This window comes from Cynocephalus volans, chromosome 8 (genome assembly GCF_027409185.1).
Source record: "Cynocephalus volans isolate mCynVol1 chromosome 8, mCynVol1.pri, whole genome shotgun sequence".
Lineage (NCBI taxonomy): Eukaryota > Metazoa > Chordata > Mammalia > Dermoptera > Cynocephalidae > Cynocephalus > Cynocephalus volans.
In genome coordinates this window covers 88,460,206-88,479,411 of record NC_084467.1, presented here as the reverse complement: position 1 = coordinate 88,479,411, position 19,206 = coordinate 88,460,206, and the positions used below count along the sequence as shown (strand labels likewise).

Sequence of the window (19,206 nt, the reverse complement as noted above, 5' to 3'; positions counted from 1 at the left end):
CTTGTAGATTTAGACACACAAATAAGCAAAAAGGCAAAGATACTAGCATCATTCTCAATTCTATCATGGATAAGTGTTGTGAGAATTTTGATGTCTGTTCCATTCTATTTTTTAAACAAGCTCAAGTTTACCCCAAATTGTTAAAATATCTTCTTTAGGTGATATTTACAAAACATTCTTTTATAACACTGTAATAGATAGCTTTCCCAAGGATGTAAGCCAGATTTGTATGCTAAACAAGTGATTTGGGGTCTTCACTAAACATGTGCTTCCGGGAGGTACTGGGAGGGTCTTATTCTATCCCTAGCCCCTGACATGTGGTCAGAGTTTGATCAATGCTCATGAAATGAAAGAATAAATTGTAGATTATTGAAATCTAACAAATAGTGACATGGTTATTAGCTCATAAATAAGGTACTCTTTGTGCTTCAAGTAAACTGCCCAGGTACAGAAAGGATTCAAGGGAAAAAATAAATTACTAAAATTAGAAATAATGTAAACTATCATCTCATTTCACTCCATATTACATCATGGTTACAGTCATAAGACAATTAAAATACACGAAATCCAACTCTAAAGCAAAGTCAAGCCCATGTCTCACAAGCAGTTATACCTGAATGGAAGATAGGGGGGTGCTGAGCCAGACAGGAGTGCTCTGTAGGCTTCTTCCGGTGTCTTCTTTAAATAGATCACCTAAGACAGATAAATAGCAACATTCAGAACACCGAAGAATGACTGAAAACTAGTATAATTACTCACCAAATTTGCATTTCACTTCTTCCACTTTTTGTGACAACTATCATGATAATGTTGATCATTAAACAACGACCAAGCTGCCAAAATTTCCTTTTTAGCTTGAAGCTGAGCAGGAGCCTTTGGTTTCTGTATGCGTAAAAGCTTAGAGACAAAGGGCAGATCCATGAAGAGGCTGTCCAGGGCTGTTTACAAGGACACGCTGAACAGACACAATTGCAGGAACAACTGTATCTCCATTATTAGACTGTGTGCTCACTAAAGACCAATACGGGTCTCCTTGTCCTTCATGGACGATCCGCCATGAGTTAATTCAGTGCCTGGTGAATTCTGAAAGACATCTCACAGTCAGCACAATACCCACGGGATGTCTCCTTAGTTCTCTGTCTGCTCTGAGGAAAGCCAGTGCTGCTCTCTAAACGCTCAATAAAATCACAATAAAATGAGTCAAAATGTATGAGGTAAGAGTGTTGGAAAACATTGGCTTCGCTCTTGATATCAGGGATACTTAAATCCCTCTGGTCCGGCATGAAAAACTAATTTTAAACAAAGACTCAAACAAAAGACAATTCTTAAAACCAGTAAACAACTTCCATTTAATCAGCTTATTAACTATAGAGTTATGCTAGGCACTGCGTCAGGTACTGGCACCTCCCTTAACAGAATTTACATTCTTGAGGGGCAAACACAATAATTAACAAAAATAAATACAGTCTGAGATAAGTGCTGAAAAGGAAATAAACAGGGTCCTGGAAAGTACAGAAAGGGCTACTTCAGGTAACGTAGTCAGGGAGGGTTCTGTGCGTGACATTTAGTGTGAGGTCCTGAGCGGGAAAAGAGGAGGAGCTTTCCAGGCAGTGAGAAGGACACGGGCAAGGTTCTTGAGGCAGGAAAGAGCCTGGTGAGTTGGACAGAGAGGAGGTCAGTGTGGCTAGGACAGGGGGAAGGAAGGAGAGAGGAAGGGAGCGCAGGAGAAAGCCAGGCAGTGGCCAGAAAGTGAAGAACAGTACAAACCATGGAGACAGCTTGGTTTTATTCCAAGTGCAATTTAATATTTTAATTCTGGCCCAAGGGCTTTGGTCCTTTACCTCTACAGTTTGAATCGAATTGAACTCCTACAAGCCTCTCTACCTATAATTAACGTCATTATTTCCTTAATTTGTCCTAATATCAAAACCCTATGAATTTCAATGACAAGAATGGCAGAGTCCCAGTTCTTAAAAAGTAGGTTTTACTCTCTTCTTACAAAGCTCCCTTCAGCTTTAAGCTATTCCAGTAGCAATGTATGACTGTATTCACTTATTAATAATTTCAGGACTAGAAACCACCTCAATTCTAAATTCTCTAAAGAAAGAAAACTAAAATAAATAGATAAAAAGTACTTCTAACTTTAGTAACAAAGACCCATATTTATTTGGCAAGTAAACATAAAAGTCTGATAAAACACACACCAACCAAAGCAACCTGAATATGAAACGAAAACAGCACTGAAAGTGAAATAACCAAAAAAGTGCTGATCTAGACACAAGGCATAGATTCGCAAATGGAGAATCACGCACGACTCCAGCTGTAGCTCAAATAATTACAAAAATCCATTTAAACAAACCCTAGCTTTAAAGACCGTTTTCAGTAAACAATGTTACAACAGGTATTTACTGTGTCCTAATGGGTATGTTACACAACAGAGTTGGTTATAATACAGGGATTTCTCAAGCCTAAAGATGCTGCTGTAGTTGAAAGCTGACTATGGCTGCTAAGAGGGAAAGCTGTTTGTAGAACGCTTCTGTGTTTGGATTAGATAATTAAAGCTTATACAACAACCTTTGAAAAGCAAAAATACATTTTCCCCCTCAGGAGCAATTACGTTAATTCCCTTTCATTCTGAGACAGTCATTCTGCAGCAGGGAAGCACCAGCCCACAGCAAATACTTCTTTAGACTGGCTGCCCCACAGGGCTTTGCTCCTCGGCTTACCTGCGTGACTTAGCACACATGACTCATGTTCTCACACTGTTAAGATGAGAGCCTTTATTTTTATCCCAGTGCTAAATCATTAATAAGTGAAAAGTGAAACCCAACAGAGGCCATCGAAATTCCAAGAAGAGTCCCCAGGCATCTTTTACAGGTTGACCTTTAACAAACTCAAGGCAGGTACTTGGGGAGAGTGGGGAAATGCTCTTGTGATAAATGAGCTCACTACTGAATGAATGCATGCTGGGTCATTGAAATACCAAATTCCATTCTTCCAGGAGAAAATAAGTCATGTATTCTTATACATGACTTCTTAGACATGTCTTTCAGTAAAAAGAGAGAGAGGAGAAGAGAGACAGACTAGACCTGATCAAAGCTCAGAAGGGAAGTAACATTTTTAAGCCCTGCTGTCAAGGAATCTGAAGCTCAGAAAGGTAAGGAACTTTGCAAACTTGCATTGCTGCTCTGTGAAGGAGGTAGAATTCCGACATAGACCGACGCCAGAGCCCACAGTAATTCTATCACATCTGCTTGAAAATATAAACTCAGTTGGAAGCATAAATCTGGAAAAAAGGCTCCCAGTCTTCAAAGTTCCTAAATGTTATTACACTTGACTTTAAAAATTAGGTGACTTCAGACTGTTAACAGTTGTCTCTGAGGAACAGGGCTGGGGGAAGGATTAGAGGGAGAAAGGGGAACCTTCTACTTTAGATTTTGTGTTGTCACCACATTTCTTGTATTTGTATAGACGTGTACAAATTTACTTTTTAAATGTGAAGTAAGCTGACGAAATTAGTTATGAAATGTTAAATGTGTACTCTTTCTAAAAATAAAATCTGTATTTAATGCTCAAAAATTTGTTACTAGATATTCTAATATTTTTAAAGATATTTTTTGAATAAAATTAATTTCAAAGCATCTTCTAAATTTCCTGATCTTCCTTTGCTGATTCTAAGGAGAGAAAAAAATAGTATTTTGTCTACTCTTCACACTGCACATTAGCATATATAAACCCAAAATAGAAGAATTCTCCAAAACTTTTGATTGATACAAATTAACAAAAGCCATGTGCTCAGACGGTGCTTGGTGCACTAGGCCAATGTAGTGAAAGGTATATGCGTCACTTTTATAAAATTGCCCTACTCTCACCATCAAGTCCCAGAAAACTGCTCAGTAGAATTGCATTTAATATACACTTCCTTATTTTTAACTGAGGAGGCCTGAGTCAGCCAATTAAAATGATTTTTTTTTCTGTTTAATTAACTTTGATTCCAGGTACCAAGGACCCAAATAACTCTTTCTTTCTTTTTTTTTTTTTTTTTTTAAAGATGACTGGTAAAGGGATCTTAACCCTTGACTTCGTGTTGTCAGCACCACGCTCTCCAAAGTGAACAACCGGCCATCCCTATATAGGGATCTGAACCTGCGGCCTTGGTGTTATCAGCACCACGCTCTCCCAAGTGAGCCAGGGGCTAGCCCTCTCTTTCAGTTTCTTTAATAAAAGATTCTAACCTATATATTATTGATAGGTATGAAGTTTTTATTTAATTACATAATAAAAATTACAGTACTACAAGCCAGCATAATTTATATTGTCTACCAATAACCCAATACTGCCCAAACTGGAATTAATCATGCATTAACTTTCCCAACTTCTGCCACATGTACCACCATGTACTATCATTTCTCCTTACATAGATATACTCTTTAACAAGTCAATTTGATGTAAAGTGTTTTGTATCATTGCTGTAAATGGAAAATCTGCCACCAAGTCTACACATAAATGAATATTAAGATAACGTAACACTTAAAATTTAAAATGTTTGTGTATACTATACATTGAGAAACAAATACCAAGTTTATACTAATTTTATAGAGGAACACCAGACCAACATGGGAAGTCAAATAAAATCTTCTTAGAATTCATCTCCAAATACTTCTAAATCATTTTTAAACTAAATTCTATGATTGTTAAGTCCTTAAAACCTGTCAAAAACTATGTGTGAATTTCAGAAGGATTTTGGAATTTACAACTATATTGCTCTTCTCAGATCACTTAAACTCTCCCATACACAAGGGATGATTCTTAAAACAAATGGCTTAATTTAGAAGTCTAAACCAGACTCTGAGTCATGAAATTGCTAATGGTCTTCCCCTGGGGACATTTGCCTCAAACCTTACTATGTTTTTAGCTTTGTTTTTAGGTGCTATTGTTTCCCCCAAAAAAGCTTTACTGCAAAGTGCAACACACACACACACACACACACATACACTCTAAATATATTTTTTAATGTGCCCCTATATTAATTATATTTATATTTTGTGATTTGGAAAGTAAAAATACTCTTGAGGATTCAATATGGCCATCCGAGACAGTATTCTTCAATTTTGACAGTTGATTTCCTGTTATTTGTTAGTATTTTACTTGTTTAAAGAAGAGGAAACAAACACTGAGAAGGGCCTTTCTCAGTTAGGTACTGCCACGGCAACATTGACATGACAGCTTTGAAATTAGTATTCCAACAATTTCTGAGTCAATTAAATTTCTTCAAAATAGAAGTTACCAGAAAACAGATGTTACAACTTGAAAACTGTTTAGAAGCACTAAGATTTACCGAATATGGAAGACATACTAAAAATAAGAGACACCCTTTAAAAGTTTCAGACACTAGGTTTAGCATACACAGGATACTAAATGTGGACATTAGGAAGACGTCACGATGATATGTGCTTTGGGCTCTAGTCCATTAATTAGCAGTCCTGCTTGTGTTCTTTCCCCAGCACCATACACCTTAAAATTTAAAACACTTGCAAGACAGCAGTTGAGGACAGAGGTGGGCAGTCATAAGAAGAAAACATGCCTTTCCCTGGAGCTAACCAATAGAACACTCACTTGGTTTGAAACCATTGCTCCCTAACTGGCTTCTCCCATCACCCCCCTCTCCCATCTGGTGTTCCTCCCAGTCAGCCAGACTCAAGATCTCAGAAGTCATCCTTGACTCTGGCCTTTCCTTACTGTGCTGTCCCCATCAGATCAAAAACCACACTGATTCTCTGTCCACCATCTCTTTCAACTATGGGGTAGATCCAGGTTTGGGGTCCTGAAACAACACATCATTTGGGAAGAGGAGGAGGATACAAAAATCTTTTCAAATTTTACAAAAACGCCACTAGGGTGCCTCCAGCAGCTTTGAGAGAGGAGCCTCAGCAAGAGAAGGCCCTGAATCTTGTTTCATTAGCTCCCTGGTGAATCAACACTTGACCTTTCTTTCATGACTATCATCTTCATTTTATTTCAAACCCTTATCACCGTACTCTAGGACTAACGCCATTTCTCTCTGCCTCCACCTCCTGCCTGTTCCAGCAGCTCCAGAGCAGGGTTCTCAAAGTCTCAATCCTGCTCAAAAGCCCAGCCCAGACTACCCACCCTACACCAAGACAGGGTCCCAGCCTACCCTCCCAGGTGCATTTGTCATTGTTCCTTAAGTGAACACTACCTGCTAGCCTGGACGTCTCACCATTCCCTAATCATACCTGATACCTTCTGGCTTCTGAGGGTTTTTTCCTGGAACACTCTCCTCACCATTCTTTGCCTATTAAACCTCTTCCCATTTCTTCCCGTTTCATTAGACCTAACTCATCATACCTCTTCCATGAGGCCTTTCTTCTCCAGCTCAGTCTTGTTCCTCAGACTCCAAAATATGACACTTGACTATGAGTGATAATGACCACAACGATAATAATAAAAAACAAAGTTATATGGTGCACACTATGTGCCAGGCACTATTCTAGGCACTTTGTATAATGTGGCTCATTAATCCTCAGTCACCTAAGGTAGGTTTCATTATTATCCCCATCTCCATTTTACACACAACAACCAGAATCAGTTGAGCTTGAGCAAGCTGAGAGTCAGTTGCTCAAGGTCACACAGCCAGGGTGCAGCAGAGTCAGGAAGTCTGGCTCCCTCATAACACACATAACCGCTTCCTGATGGGCCACTCACAGCTCTTTTGTAATAATTTTCCTTTATACTAAAGTAGAAAGTTCCTGGAGTGCAGTAACCAAGTTTTCCATACCTCCATGGGCCTTCCAATGCCTCTTGCTAGATAGGTGCTCAGTAAATACATATTTAGTGAATGACTGGTTTAAATTTATAAGGTACTAAGAAGAGTACATCCACCCTAGAGGGTTAATTCAGCTTAATTAATAATTAGTGAATAAGATTTTTTTTTTAAGTGTCACTACAAGTTTAGTGGCAATGCCCAAGGGAGCTAGCAAAATTAACTTTCTGAGCTCGGCTGTATGAGAACATCACACTATGTAGAGTCAATTCTCCGATGATGTGCTAAAAGAGAAAGTAATAGAGACAATGATTAAAAAAACAAAAGCTCTGGCTCAAATTATTTGTATTTGCTTATAGGAAGTATTTAGAGTCAAGGCATACTCCTTGATTCAGATATTCACTCTCCCACTTCCCCTGTGTCTGTTCTGAAGCTACACTCAGCTGCTCCCAACACCTGATGAAAGGCAGCCAGCGGGAGGTGGAACAGAACACAAATCACCAGAGAGGACTGTAATTCAATCAACATGTATTTAATTTACTTAATACCTACAACTTGCACAGAAACCTGCACACATACGAGGACACAGGGAGAATTTGCAGCTTCATTAAGGAGCTTAAAGACACCAGCAAGGCCTCTACAGGGGGCTGGGGAATGGTCCATGAAGTGACCAGACTCGGCCTGAGCCTGGTAGCGTTTAGATGGTGTCGAACTGTTTTACTTGCCCGTAATCCTGCCAACTGGGCCAATTGTCGAGCTAAGGCCAGGTCTGGAGCTCACAGACCCCTCAAGCCCATTCACAGGCTGGGTAACAAACCTTTCACATGCCACACTGGGTCCCCAGGCCCCTCACACACCAAGGCTGGGTCCCTAGACTTCTCACATGCCAGGCTGGGATACCAGACCCCTCACACGCAGGTCTATGAGCTAGGTAACCAACAAACAGGTCCTTGGAAGCCGTAGGTTGGAGAGCATGGCTGCACAGTGAGGTGCCCCCCCACCCAGACACCAGCCAAATAGCAGCAAAGAGAATGTGCACTAACTCCACCCACACACACAATTTACAAAGAATGAGCCACACCACCCCCAACCGGGCCTAAGGCAAGGGGTCCTGATTAAATTATCCTATTTTCCCAACAGATGGTCACCTCCTCCCCTTCCCTGGGATCACAGCTCTAATGTGGGGCAGCCTTCCTTGGCAACCAGATGAGATCATACCCCTGCCTTATGTTCTCAAAGTTCCCTGCTCTTGTCCTTCAAATTCCTACTTCAGCTTGTTTCTGTGGTTATTTGACTTAGTCTATGTCCTCAAGTAGCTGTAAGGCTGAGGAAAGCTGGATTTCCCTCTCTTCTGTATCTGCAGGACTCAACACTGTGCCTGGCACATAGCACACACTCAAAAGTTGTTGAATGGTTGCACAAACAAATAGTGGGGAGAAAGAGGGCATTTTACGTGAGAACAAGCATGACATAGTCACAGAACACTGATCATCTATCTGGAGAGTGAGGCCACAGAGTACAGTGGTTAGGCACCTGGAGTGCAGACCCAACCTGCCTGGGTTCAAATCCAGGATCTTTCACTCTGAGCAGCACGACATTAACTCTCCATGCCTCCATTTCCTTACATGTGAAATGTACATAATAACAGTAACCACCTACCTCATAAGGCTATTTGTTGGGAAGACTAAATAATAATACTTTTTTTTTTTTAAAGATGACTGGTAAGAGGATCTTAACCCTTGATTTGGTGTTGTCAGCACCACGCTCTTTCAAGTGAGCTAACTGGCCATCCCGATATGGGATCCGAACCCGTGGCCTTGGTGTTATCAGCACCACACTCTCCCAAGTGAGCCATGGGCCAGGCCTATAATAATACATATAAAGTGGGCTGGCCGGTTGGCTCAGCTGGTTAGAGAGCAGTGTTAATAACACCAAGGTCAAGGGTTCAGATCCCCATATCAGCCAGCCACCAAGAAAAACAAAACAAAAAATAATAATATATGTAAAGTGCTCAGAATTGTATCTAGCACATAGCTCTTCTATTGCAAGGGATCACAGAAAAGAAATAAACTTTGCTCCCAAGGTATATTTTTTCTCCCTTTTACCACCTTTATCCATGTGAATCTGAATCCACACTGTTATTATTTCTAACACCTTAGCCCTAAAGCCTGTCTATGCAAACAAACATCAAAACATGAGGCTGTACACATCCCTCATGATTACTATATACCAAAACCATAACATAGAGACCATCATTTAGTTCAACCCTCTTATTTTAAAATACAGACATTGATCTTACTCTCAGTTCTGCCTCTTCAGCTTCCCTAGTCTCCTGGTGCCTTAGCATCAACAACCATAAAATAAATGCCACTGGACCCTTTTTTATCAAATCCATTGTCAAAATATCAGAAGATCCCTGCAGTGGCCCACATCCCTCTCCAACAAAGTACATGTAAACAGAAGAGAGTTGATGTTATTAGTACTGTACTCATTTTTTCTTATTTGAATCTCTCATGAACAAAAGAATAAGATTACCAAGCTGTGTTTGTTTTTAGGAAAGGAAAGCAATTACCAATTACCTGCAAAGAATGAAACACAGAAGTCCATGGAAAAAACATCTATAAAAACACATTATGAGGCAAGAAACTCTGCTAAGAACTGAAATAAAATTTTTAAAGTCTCTTCCTCAGCTCCTCAGCTCTTGGTTCTCAGATTTCTTAAATGTCAGGGTAATTAATTTATAAACTGTTTTTTCCTGAAAACAGCAAAAAGTCTTAATTGTCATACACAAGCACAAACAAAATGTTTGATTTTATTATTTTTAGCAACATTTTCCTCTTAATCATTTCCACCCATTATATCCAGTGACTGAGAAAACAATGTCTTCATTCAACTTTATAATTTTAAAAAATAGGAAAAAGTCATATCTGTGTTCCAAACATTTATGGAAATAGAAATATTCAGTGTTGACACAATCACAAATTAGATAGGTAAGATAGGTAAACCTGATTACAAGCCAGAAATGCAACTGTATATTTAAAACAACCCGCATTTTAATCAGTCTATTTTAAATCTATCATCTAAATAGGCCAATAAAAACAAACTAAGAATAAATGCATCTTATCTCATACAGTCTTTGTTTGAACACACTTTAAAAGAAAGTGAATCATTCTTCCTGTTCTTCAAGTATTGAATCTATTATAAATCACAGATTATGAGACGGGCAAAGTATAAGACAATGCCCCTGCTTAACAAATATGGAGGCAAGGTTGACTCCAGAAATAAGACAGAATCTGACATTGGATCTCTATCTCCATTGCTTATTTCCACCCTCAAACTACTTAGCAATCTGGCATCCTTATGAGTACAAGGTCTAGAAATGATTGTGCTGTTCATGTGAGGTAATGTTTGCTCTGAAATACTCTCATGTGACATCTCTTTACATTTTAATTTGGAGTGGGGATTGATATACAGTCAACAAAGAATGGACTTTATTCTATTTATTTGAGAATTAGTTTGCAATAGAAATACTCTCTCCACCTCTCTCATGGGTGTAATTAAAGTGAAACCATTCAGAGCTCTTTGATGGACAATTTAGGAGAACTGCAAACAGTAGTTATGTGTGTCTCCCCATCAAATTTGATGGAAACCAGAATTTTCATAATCAGCCTAAAAAGATGTCCTTCCAGAATTAACAGCTACAGCCAGGACAAATACACATCTCTTGCTAGCACTGTCTTGGTGACACTCAGGCCTTCCTCTGCCTGAAGCAAGCTCACATTCCAGTACAGACATTGCTGAGCTGCTTGTATCACACTGAATTAGCCCAAACTTTAATTAAGTAAACCAAGGAAACACCAAGCCAATGTTCTCAGCACACAGAAGTCTAAAGAGACCCATTAAAAGGGAAAAGGAGAAAATGTTTGGTCCCGGGAAAACCTGAGTCCCTAGTCTCATACAAGCTTAGTACCAACCTGTTTTTTTAACAACATGCAGGTAAAAGTAACCCTGCATATCATCTATCATTCATCATCAGATGGCAGTCTCTGTAGAAAACACAAAAACAATTGGCTCCATAATATCACTTGGATAATACATACTCTCAAACTAAAGCGTTTCATGTTAAAAACTCCTGGTACTAAGTTATACTGCTCACTTCTGGATATTGTATAAGTTTTATTCAAATGAAGAAAAAAAAGTGGAAGAAAAAAAAAAAGTAAGAAAAGAGTGCTCTTTAAACCAGAGACTGAATTTCATCATGCTTAGAAAGCAAAGAACCATACTTCATCTATGATAAAGATGCTGATGACCAATCCATTGTAATAGATCATGATTCAATGTTTAAATCCTCTTAACACCTATTACCAATCATAGAAAGTCTTTAACTTGCAAATGAATTACAGTTTACTTGCAAAGGTTATGATTTCGAATTCTGAAAATAATTTCCCAAAGATAAAATCTTAAGATTGTTAGCTTCCTAGACAAGTCCAAAAATGATAATGCATTCCATATTACTATTAAAAATTATATATCTAAAATAAAATGTAGTAGAAACATTATTTCAAAAACAACTAAAATAATTACATTAGTGTGTTCACTTTGTAAACTCTCTTCCCTCGATGCTAATTCTTGAGAAAAGGCTAAATTAGAAAAACATGAGGAAATCAATGAATACGTTTATAATGACTCAAAAGTGAACCTTGAATTATTTCAAGTTTTGATTTGTACTTTATTATATCTAATTCCACTTTAAAATGCACAACTTTCCTCAATATTTGGCATTATGACTAGGACTGATTTCCAGTCTGAGGCAGTGTAAGGCAGGCTAAATATGAGAGGAAAAAGATTTTTTTGCTATAACTGGAGGGAAAGAGTTGGGAAGAAAAGTGAACAAGAAAGGTCAAAAACTTCCCAGGTGTACACAGGAGGAAGACTACCAAACTTGCCAGGGATGAAACTCAGCTGGGGTGTGTTGCTTCCTATCGACTTATGGCAGCTAACAGCAGCCTATGATCTCCTAGTGGGAGGGAAGGAAGTGGACGAGACCTTCCAAGGTATTCATTTTAGTGACTAGGGCACGTACTTGAGGAACTTTGAATAAATATTTTTAAAATGACTTTTCCAATATAGTCATCCTATTCTTTTTCAAATTTTAAGGAGTTTATAGGCGAGATGTTATCCAAACTTCTAAGACAGAAGCCACATAGCACGTGAGATTAAACTCAGGTCTAGAATCTCATAGGAACTCGTAAGCTACTATTCTTTGAACTTACTCAAGAACTAACAATGAACACAAACAAGGAACTGGTTGTTCTCTGCCAGTATTTACAAAAGAGTTGTTGCTTAGAGAAAGCAAAAGAAACAAGAGCTTTGCCCACCAGTCAGGTGTTTTCAGAAAGGATTCTGTGGCAGTTTTTCTGTGCATTAGCCTGAACTGTTCAAACATATGCCACATGACAGAATTGTCCTTCAAGAAGATAACAGAACTAATCACTCTTAAGTGTGCATAGATTTTTAAAGTAATCATGTTTCCTAAATATTCTAGCTTATTAATTTCCACAAACAGCAGAACTAAAACAAGTGACGGCAACTGGAACTTAAATAAAACCCAACCAACAGATCTATTGCATATGTACCCATATATATAAATATACAGGAAGTCCATTCACCTTCCCTCAGCTACTGGGAATTTCCTTCCCCTTCTGGCTCATTACTGTAGGTAGACCTCACTACTTCCAGAAAACAGCCCCCCTTCATCTCTTGTTAACAATTTCTCACCCCCATTTGTTGATCAGGAGCAAGACTAGCATTGCAGATTTACTAGCAGGAAGGAAAATGAGAAAGGGGAAGGAAAAAGGAAAAGAAGGTGAGCAGAGAATTCTTCACAGTTCTACACACAAGTAATTCATTTCTTCATTCAGCAAAGAGTTAACTGGTACCAGGCACCAGGGGTAATATCAAGAACAAGGCAAATACGTTCCTGATCTCATGGAGCATCCCTTTTATATTTCTTCAGACCTTCTAATCCAGGGGGCCCAACTTTAAGTACTACTCAGAAAAACCTTTAGAGCTGTTTTAAGATATAGATATCCTGACCTCTATTCACTATGATTCTAATTCACCAAATATGAGGTGTGGCCTATGGGTATTTCTGATACATGGTTATGGTTGAGGACCACTATTATAAGTGTTATCCTTATATAAGTCAGAAGGCTAAATACCTGAATTATATCACAACACTACAAATAAACATTATTCCCTTAGCTTTAAGAGATAGTTGGCATAAGAAAAATAAAATTGCTCAATAAAATTGCAAGAGAACATCAACAAGCTTTGCCAATGTCCTTTAAAACCCATGTAACAAATCTTCTTCTTCATTCATGTGTTGACATGTAGGCACCGAGTTATATTTTAGGGATATAAAGATGAGGATGACAGGGGAAGACAGACATGTAGATAATCAAACATTATGGCATAGTAGCATAAGAGAAATTTGAATCATGGAGATAATTGTATCAAGAACTTCCAACGGAGTTCTAGAAGATGTGTTAAAAAGTGTTTTTAAGTGCAAATCAGATCATTTCAATTCTAACAGCTTCCTGTGTCATGGAGAATATAATTCAAACTTGCCTTTACATACAAGTCCCTACCACCTGCATCACCTACAGTAGCCTCTTCACCCTCTACAATCCAGCCACTTCATTCCAAGTTCACGTCCACCCTAAAGCCTTTGTATATGCTATTCCTTCTGCCTGGAATGTTTTTCCTCTCTATCAGCTTCACCATCACCACCTCAAAGAGGGCTTCTCTGAACTCCCAATCTGAAGTAGCCAGCCAGTCACCAGCACGTCACCACCTAGCCATTATTGCAGACCTTTTATTTGTTGGCTTATTTCCCTCAGCAAAACATAAGCAAAACAGGGATTTTATCTCTCTTGTTTATTGCTATATCCCTAGATCCCAGAGGAATGGCTGGCACAGGTGTTCAATAAACACTTGCTCAATGAAAGAATGAACAAATGAACTGGACAGAGGGGAGAAGGAAAGACTATTGCCCATTAAAATAAATAAAGAGTTTTTACAGATTGAGCATCCCTAAACCAAAAATCCAAAATCTGAAATGCTCTAATATCCTTAACTTTTTGAGTAACAACATGATGCTCAAAGGAAATGCTCATTGGAGCATTTCAGATTTGGGATTTTCAGATTAGATATGCTCAACCAGTGTGTATATGCAAATATTCCAAAATCCAACAGTCTGAAATCTGAAACACTTATGGTTCCAAGCATTTAGGATAAAGGATACTCAACCTGTATTAAATACAAAAGGGGACAGCAGCCCTCTACTTCTCCCTTCTGACTAAGCTACCAGGAAATTCATTATTAAGTTTTGAGTTTGAGTAAGTTAGAGTCAGTTTCTGTTATGAGCGACCAAAAACCCCAATTATTATAATAATGCAATTCTATATATTAATCAATTAAGAACTAAGGAGGAGAAAAAGGAAGGAAAAACAAAGCAATAGGAAAGAAGTGTTCAGAACAGAGGAAGGAGAATGAGGTGGGAGTCATAGGGAAAAATACAAAAATGCAGAGGGAGCGCTGCACAGAGAAAACAAGCAGGAGAGGTAGATGAGGAAGGCGGTAACTGGTTACCCACACGACGATGTTCACTTGGACTGTGGGTGTCTAAGTAAGCTGGGGGCCACTACGGTAGAGAGCAAGAAGGACGCCAATGGTATGGGAGTTCTTGTCCCTCTCAGTTCTGCTCCTGTGACAAGTTACTTCATTTCTCTGGGTCTCCTAGTACAGTGAGGATCGGGAGTGAAGAGAGGTGGGGGTAAGGGGCAGGGCAGGGAGAGATCCAAAGGCCTGTCTGTTTCTGTAACTCGACAAAGACCATTACCTACAGCTCCACTGGAGCAGGGGAAATTATTCTCCACATTGCTACAGTAGATACAGTAAAAGAGACCCTCCAATTCATCCTGAAGTTTGTATACTTAACCTGAGGTCCAGGTCAACCAATGTTCCTTTAAAAAAGGGGTGGGGGTGGGGGGCAAAAAGTAAAACGGAGTTAACAAGAGAGAATCCCATGGTCCACATTCTGGGTAACTCTCAAAAATTTTAACTGTAATAAAAGGATCTTAATCAACAACTTAAATCTGATTTCCTCCTCCATGAATTCAGAAGCAAAGTATTTTTATCAGTCAGTATACATATATAAACTATATGTTAATAATAGCACAGCCCAATGCTAGGATATCCTAAAAGTTTGGGCTTTTTTTTTTTTTTTTAATTCATAATCTGATTTGGAGACAAGAAGACAATGATTTTAGAAACTGTTTTAAAACCTTGTCCCCATTTTGTCACTATTCCCATTATATTTCACAGATGTGTCTCCAAAAAAAAAAAAAGCCTTAAAATTTGACTCTGGATAAAGTATGTAGCTTGCTGCCAAAACAACAACTCATTTGCAAGCACTCAAAGTTTCAGACATTTCAGAAGGGAACATAAATACTTTACCACATTCAAATTAATGAGATTTAAGGCCTTCCCAATTCTAAGACAGACAATATTCTATAATTCTATAATTCTATAGAATATTCTATATTCTATACAGTATATTCCTAAATTATTTGTACAGGATGAGTCCATTCCCACATGTTTTAACAAGCTGTTGATTTCAAATTGAAAGCATTGCAGCTGGGACCTGGATGATAACAAAGTGATTTGATGAAGACCCTGAGCTCGGAGTCCACGTGAGTCACTTTCTGCACACTGTTAACACAAGATCAGTCACCACTGGGAATCGGAATTCCCTCCAATGCTGTTTCCTATCTCGTTCATTCCTTTATTCATTAAAACAGCAGAGGCAAGCACCATGTTAGATACTGGAGATACAAATATGAGTGAGAGCCATCCTTTCACTCAAGGAGGTCATTCTAGTAAGGGAGAAACTACAAAGCAAGTAATTGCAAGGAGCACATTCTAGTAGATTATATTACACACAATTAATTGTAAGACAAGGTAAGAAAAGCTATAATCAAGCCATGTTCTGGGTCAGATAGTGAAGAAAAGACAAAGTGAACAGTTGGGAGGGGGTGGAGGGCAGACAAACAAATTAGTGAGAAAACATCGGGAAAGGTTTATCTGAGAAGGAGATTGTTGGGGTTTTTTTTAATTAACCAAGAAATTTCTCAAAGCAGGCCACTAAATGTCTCACACACCCACTCTTGAAAGAATTGTAAGTATGATTCATCCTACAGTATGTACATTCACATGAAAAGGCTTCTCTGTCTGCTCATTAATTTGAAACTGTGAACCAGAAATGCTACTGCCCTATTAAATAATTCTGTGAGGTACTGCAGCAACTCTAAATATTTCTTTGAGGCTGAGGTTACACTTTCCCAGCCCTACTATTTACTTTTATTACCCATGAATTCACTGTCTAACTATATCCCTGGCTATAGGCCCTCATCAACTGAAAGCTTGGATTTCATTATGAAAATTCAAAGGCCCTACAAGCATTTGTTTTGGGGGGCTGAGGGAAGATAGGGGCAGAGGAAGAAAGGCTGAGGCAGAGGAGAAACAAGAAATAGAATTAAGAAAGACACAAACACAGAGCGACACTAACATGGGAACCTAGTAGTCTACATGCACACAGTCTAAATTTATTAGCATGGCAACCATATTTTGAGAACTAAAATCCTTAGGAATAACTGAACACACAGATATCTCAACAGGAGTCTTGCCATTATTTTAAAAATTTGTACAGACTTTGTATTTTATCTTTAAGCACTCCAGCTTTTAAATTACTTTTTTTGGGGGGGAGGAGGTGGCTGGTCAATGCAGGGACCCAAACTCGTGACCTTGGTGTTATAACACCCACTTTAACCAACAGAGCTAACCAGCCACCCCAAATTACTCCATACTAAACTTCCAGAAAACTGTGGGAGATAACCAACTAAGACTTATTTGTCAACTAAACAGTCAGTCATTCATTCCACAAACACTTACTGAGCACTTAGGATGTGTCAGACACTGTTCTAGATGCCGGAGCTGTTGTGGAGAATAAGACAAAGTTCCTTCCCTTAAAGGGACAGATGATAAATAAGTAAATAAATAATTTCAAGCACTAAAAAATTACATCCCCCTTAATTCGGTATATAAATGAAACAAATGGACACGAGCTTTTTCACACAGAAAGTATATCTCATTTGAAGGCTACTAAAAAGATTCAGAAATGTGTGAGTAAATTACTAGAAGCACATAGTGTCTCAGTACTAAATATAGAGTACTGAATACAGTCTGTGTGTATGCACGTGTGAGTATGCAGCCATGTATGTGTATATATATTTGAGAGTTTATTTACAGGACGAAGCTTATTATCAGGATGCCAAAAGCAGGAAAAAAATATTGAAAAGATATATGCAGTTTAATTTGAAAAACAAACCTTCCACACATGAAAAGCAAACAGCTAATTTTCCTACTTCACAGCTAACTGAAATACGCAAGGAGAGTAAACTAAGATGATATGGCTCTCCCCATACCAGAAGATCAACAGAAATGCCAACGTCAGAGTCTGAAATTGACAATGCTGTATGATTTTTAGGGAGCCTGGCCTGTTTTACAGCCACCAAAAATACAAGCCTACAAGGATAAAAGACTGTCTAGCCCATTTACAGGCAATATCACAAAAGGGTTCTTGCCTATCAAACTATAAAAGGAAGGAACTGCAAACAGGAAATTGCCCTGCCCCAGCCCTGTGCCACCCCTCCCTTCCTCTCCACAAATTTCTATAAGCAGAAGCAAACGCTATCCGTTAGATTAACCAAGAAGCCACAAAGAAGGTGACAGGATACCAGTAGCTGGCATCTGTCATGTTACTGTTTTAATAAATATCTAAAGTAACTGCGTTTATTATTTTGACATTTTTCTTGAACATTTTACCTATATTTTAAATGATATTTGTTTATAGTTTCTTAATGACAACTTAAAGCAGTTCTGAAATCACAATTTACAGATGAATTATGAGTTAGGGCATAAGGAAACTAACATGCTTGGTCCAAATAATAAAAACAAAAACAAATTCACGGTTAGTTGGCTGGGTACATCAATTTCCAATGACTTAAACATACACACTCTCTAACCACTTTTAAATAATACTGTTCTGAATGTATACTCAGCAGACAGCTCAACGTTGAATAATCAATAGATCTATTATCAGCGGTTCCGACTAACCATCTTTGTATTCAGGTATATGGAAGTACTTATTACTATAATATTTTGATGAGAAACAGAACTTAAGGTCTATGGACTTCCTAATTTCTTACAGTAACTTGGACTGATGGGTGTGATTTCTAGTGATCTGCATCTGTTGATACAAATTAGACACAGAGAAATGACTTTTTTTTTTAAAGGAAAGAGACTGACAGCTACTTTTCACCTTTTTAATGGTCCAAATACAGGAAACAAATTTAAAAACAGAGCTATTCCAAAAGTTAATAAGTCTATACATAAAAAACAAGAATATTTGTAAGAATATTTATTATAAGAATAATAAACCTCATTAATAATCAAAGAAATGATTAGTAAAATAATGAGGTAGGATTTTTCACCAATCAAATTTCTAAAATTATGGGTTGGCTGGTTAGCTCAGTTGGTTAGAACATGGTGCTGATAACACCAAGGTCAAGAGTTTGGATCCCCATACCGACCAGCCACCAAAAAAAAAAAAGAAAAGAAATTTCTAAAATTATAATGTTCATAATTTTATATAAACATACACTATATGGAAAGATGTATGAAACTAGAGATTTCACATAATACCAAATTTAGTGCAACTCGCTTAACTATATCAATATGCTCCAAGAGCCTTAAAAATCCTGATTTTTAAAAATCAATCTATTAATCCAATACCACTTCTGGCACTGCAAAGACAAGAATCCATAAGAAGAAAAATTTATAATGTAGAAAGATGTTTGTCGCATTATAAAAATTTTTGAAAGGAATCTACAATGTTAAACAAACGATGGTATACCCTATAAATGTAATATTATTGGTCATCTGAGAAGCAAAATGGCAAAACATATATAGGTGAAGTGAAAAAAGATTCACAAAATTATGTTGCAATTACGCCTAAGTAAATAGCTCAGGTTTAGAGTGATGCAATTGCAGGAGAAATTTCCTACTTTTCCCCTATAATGTGTTTATGCCACTTTTTAAATTTCAAAAAAATCCTAAAAAAAAAAAAGACCCCGCTCTTCTCATTAAATTATCCCCTTTTCAAACTAGATATTTAAAATATAATTAATCATCTCCCAACCTCTCCTGCCTTGCCCGCCAAAAAATGCACCTTCACCATCGTGCTATTCCCCATCTGTTATTTCCTTACCAACTTAGCCTGCTGGGATTGGCCATCTTTG

At 38.0% G+C, this 19,206-nt stretch overlaps 1 protein-coding gene across 7 annotated transcripts in view; it reads right to left on the bottom strand.

Moving 5' to 3' along the window:
* The window catches only part of CDC14A (cell division cycle 14A), a 159,722-nt gene that overhangs the window by 96,205 nt on the left and 44,311 nt on the right, over window positions 1–19,206 (bottom strand). For all 7 annotated transcript variants that reach the window (XM_063104365.1, XM_063104369.1, XM_063104364.1 and 4 more), the window contains one exon: window positions 614–693. In XM_063104365.1, coding sequence (XP_062960435.1) covers window positions 614–693 — 80 coding nt within the window. The remainder of the gene's footprint in view (window positions 1–613; window positions 694–19,206) is intronic.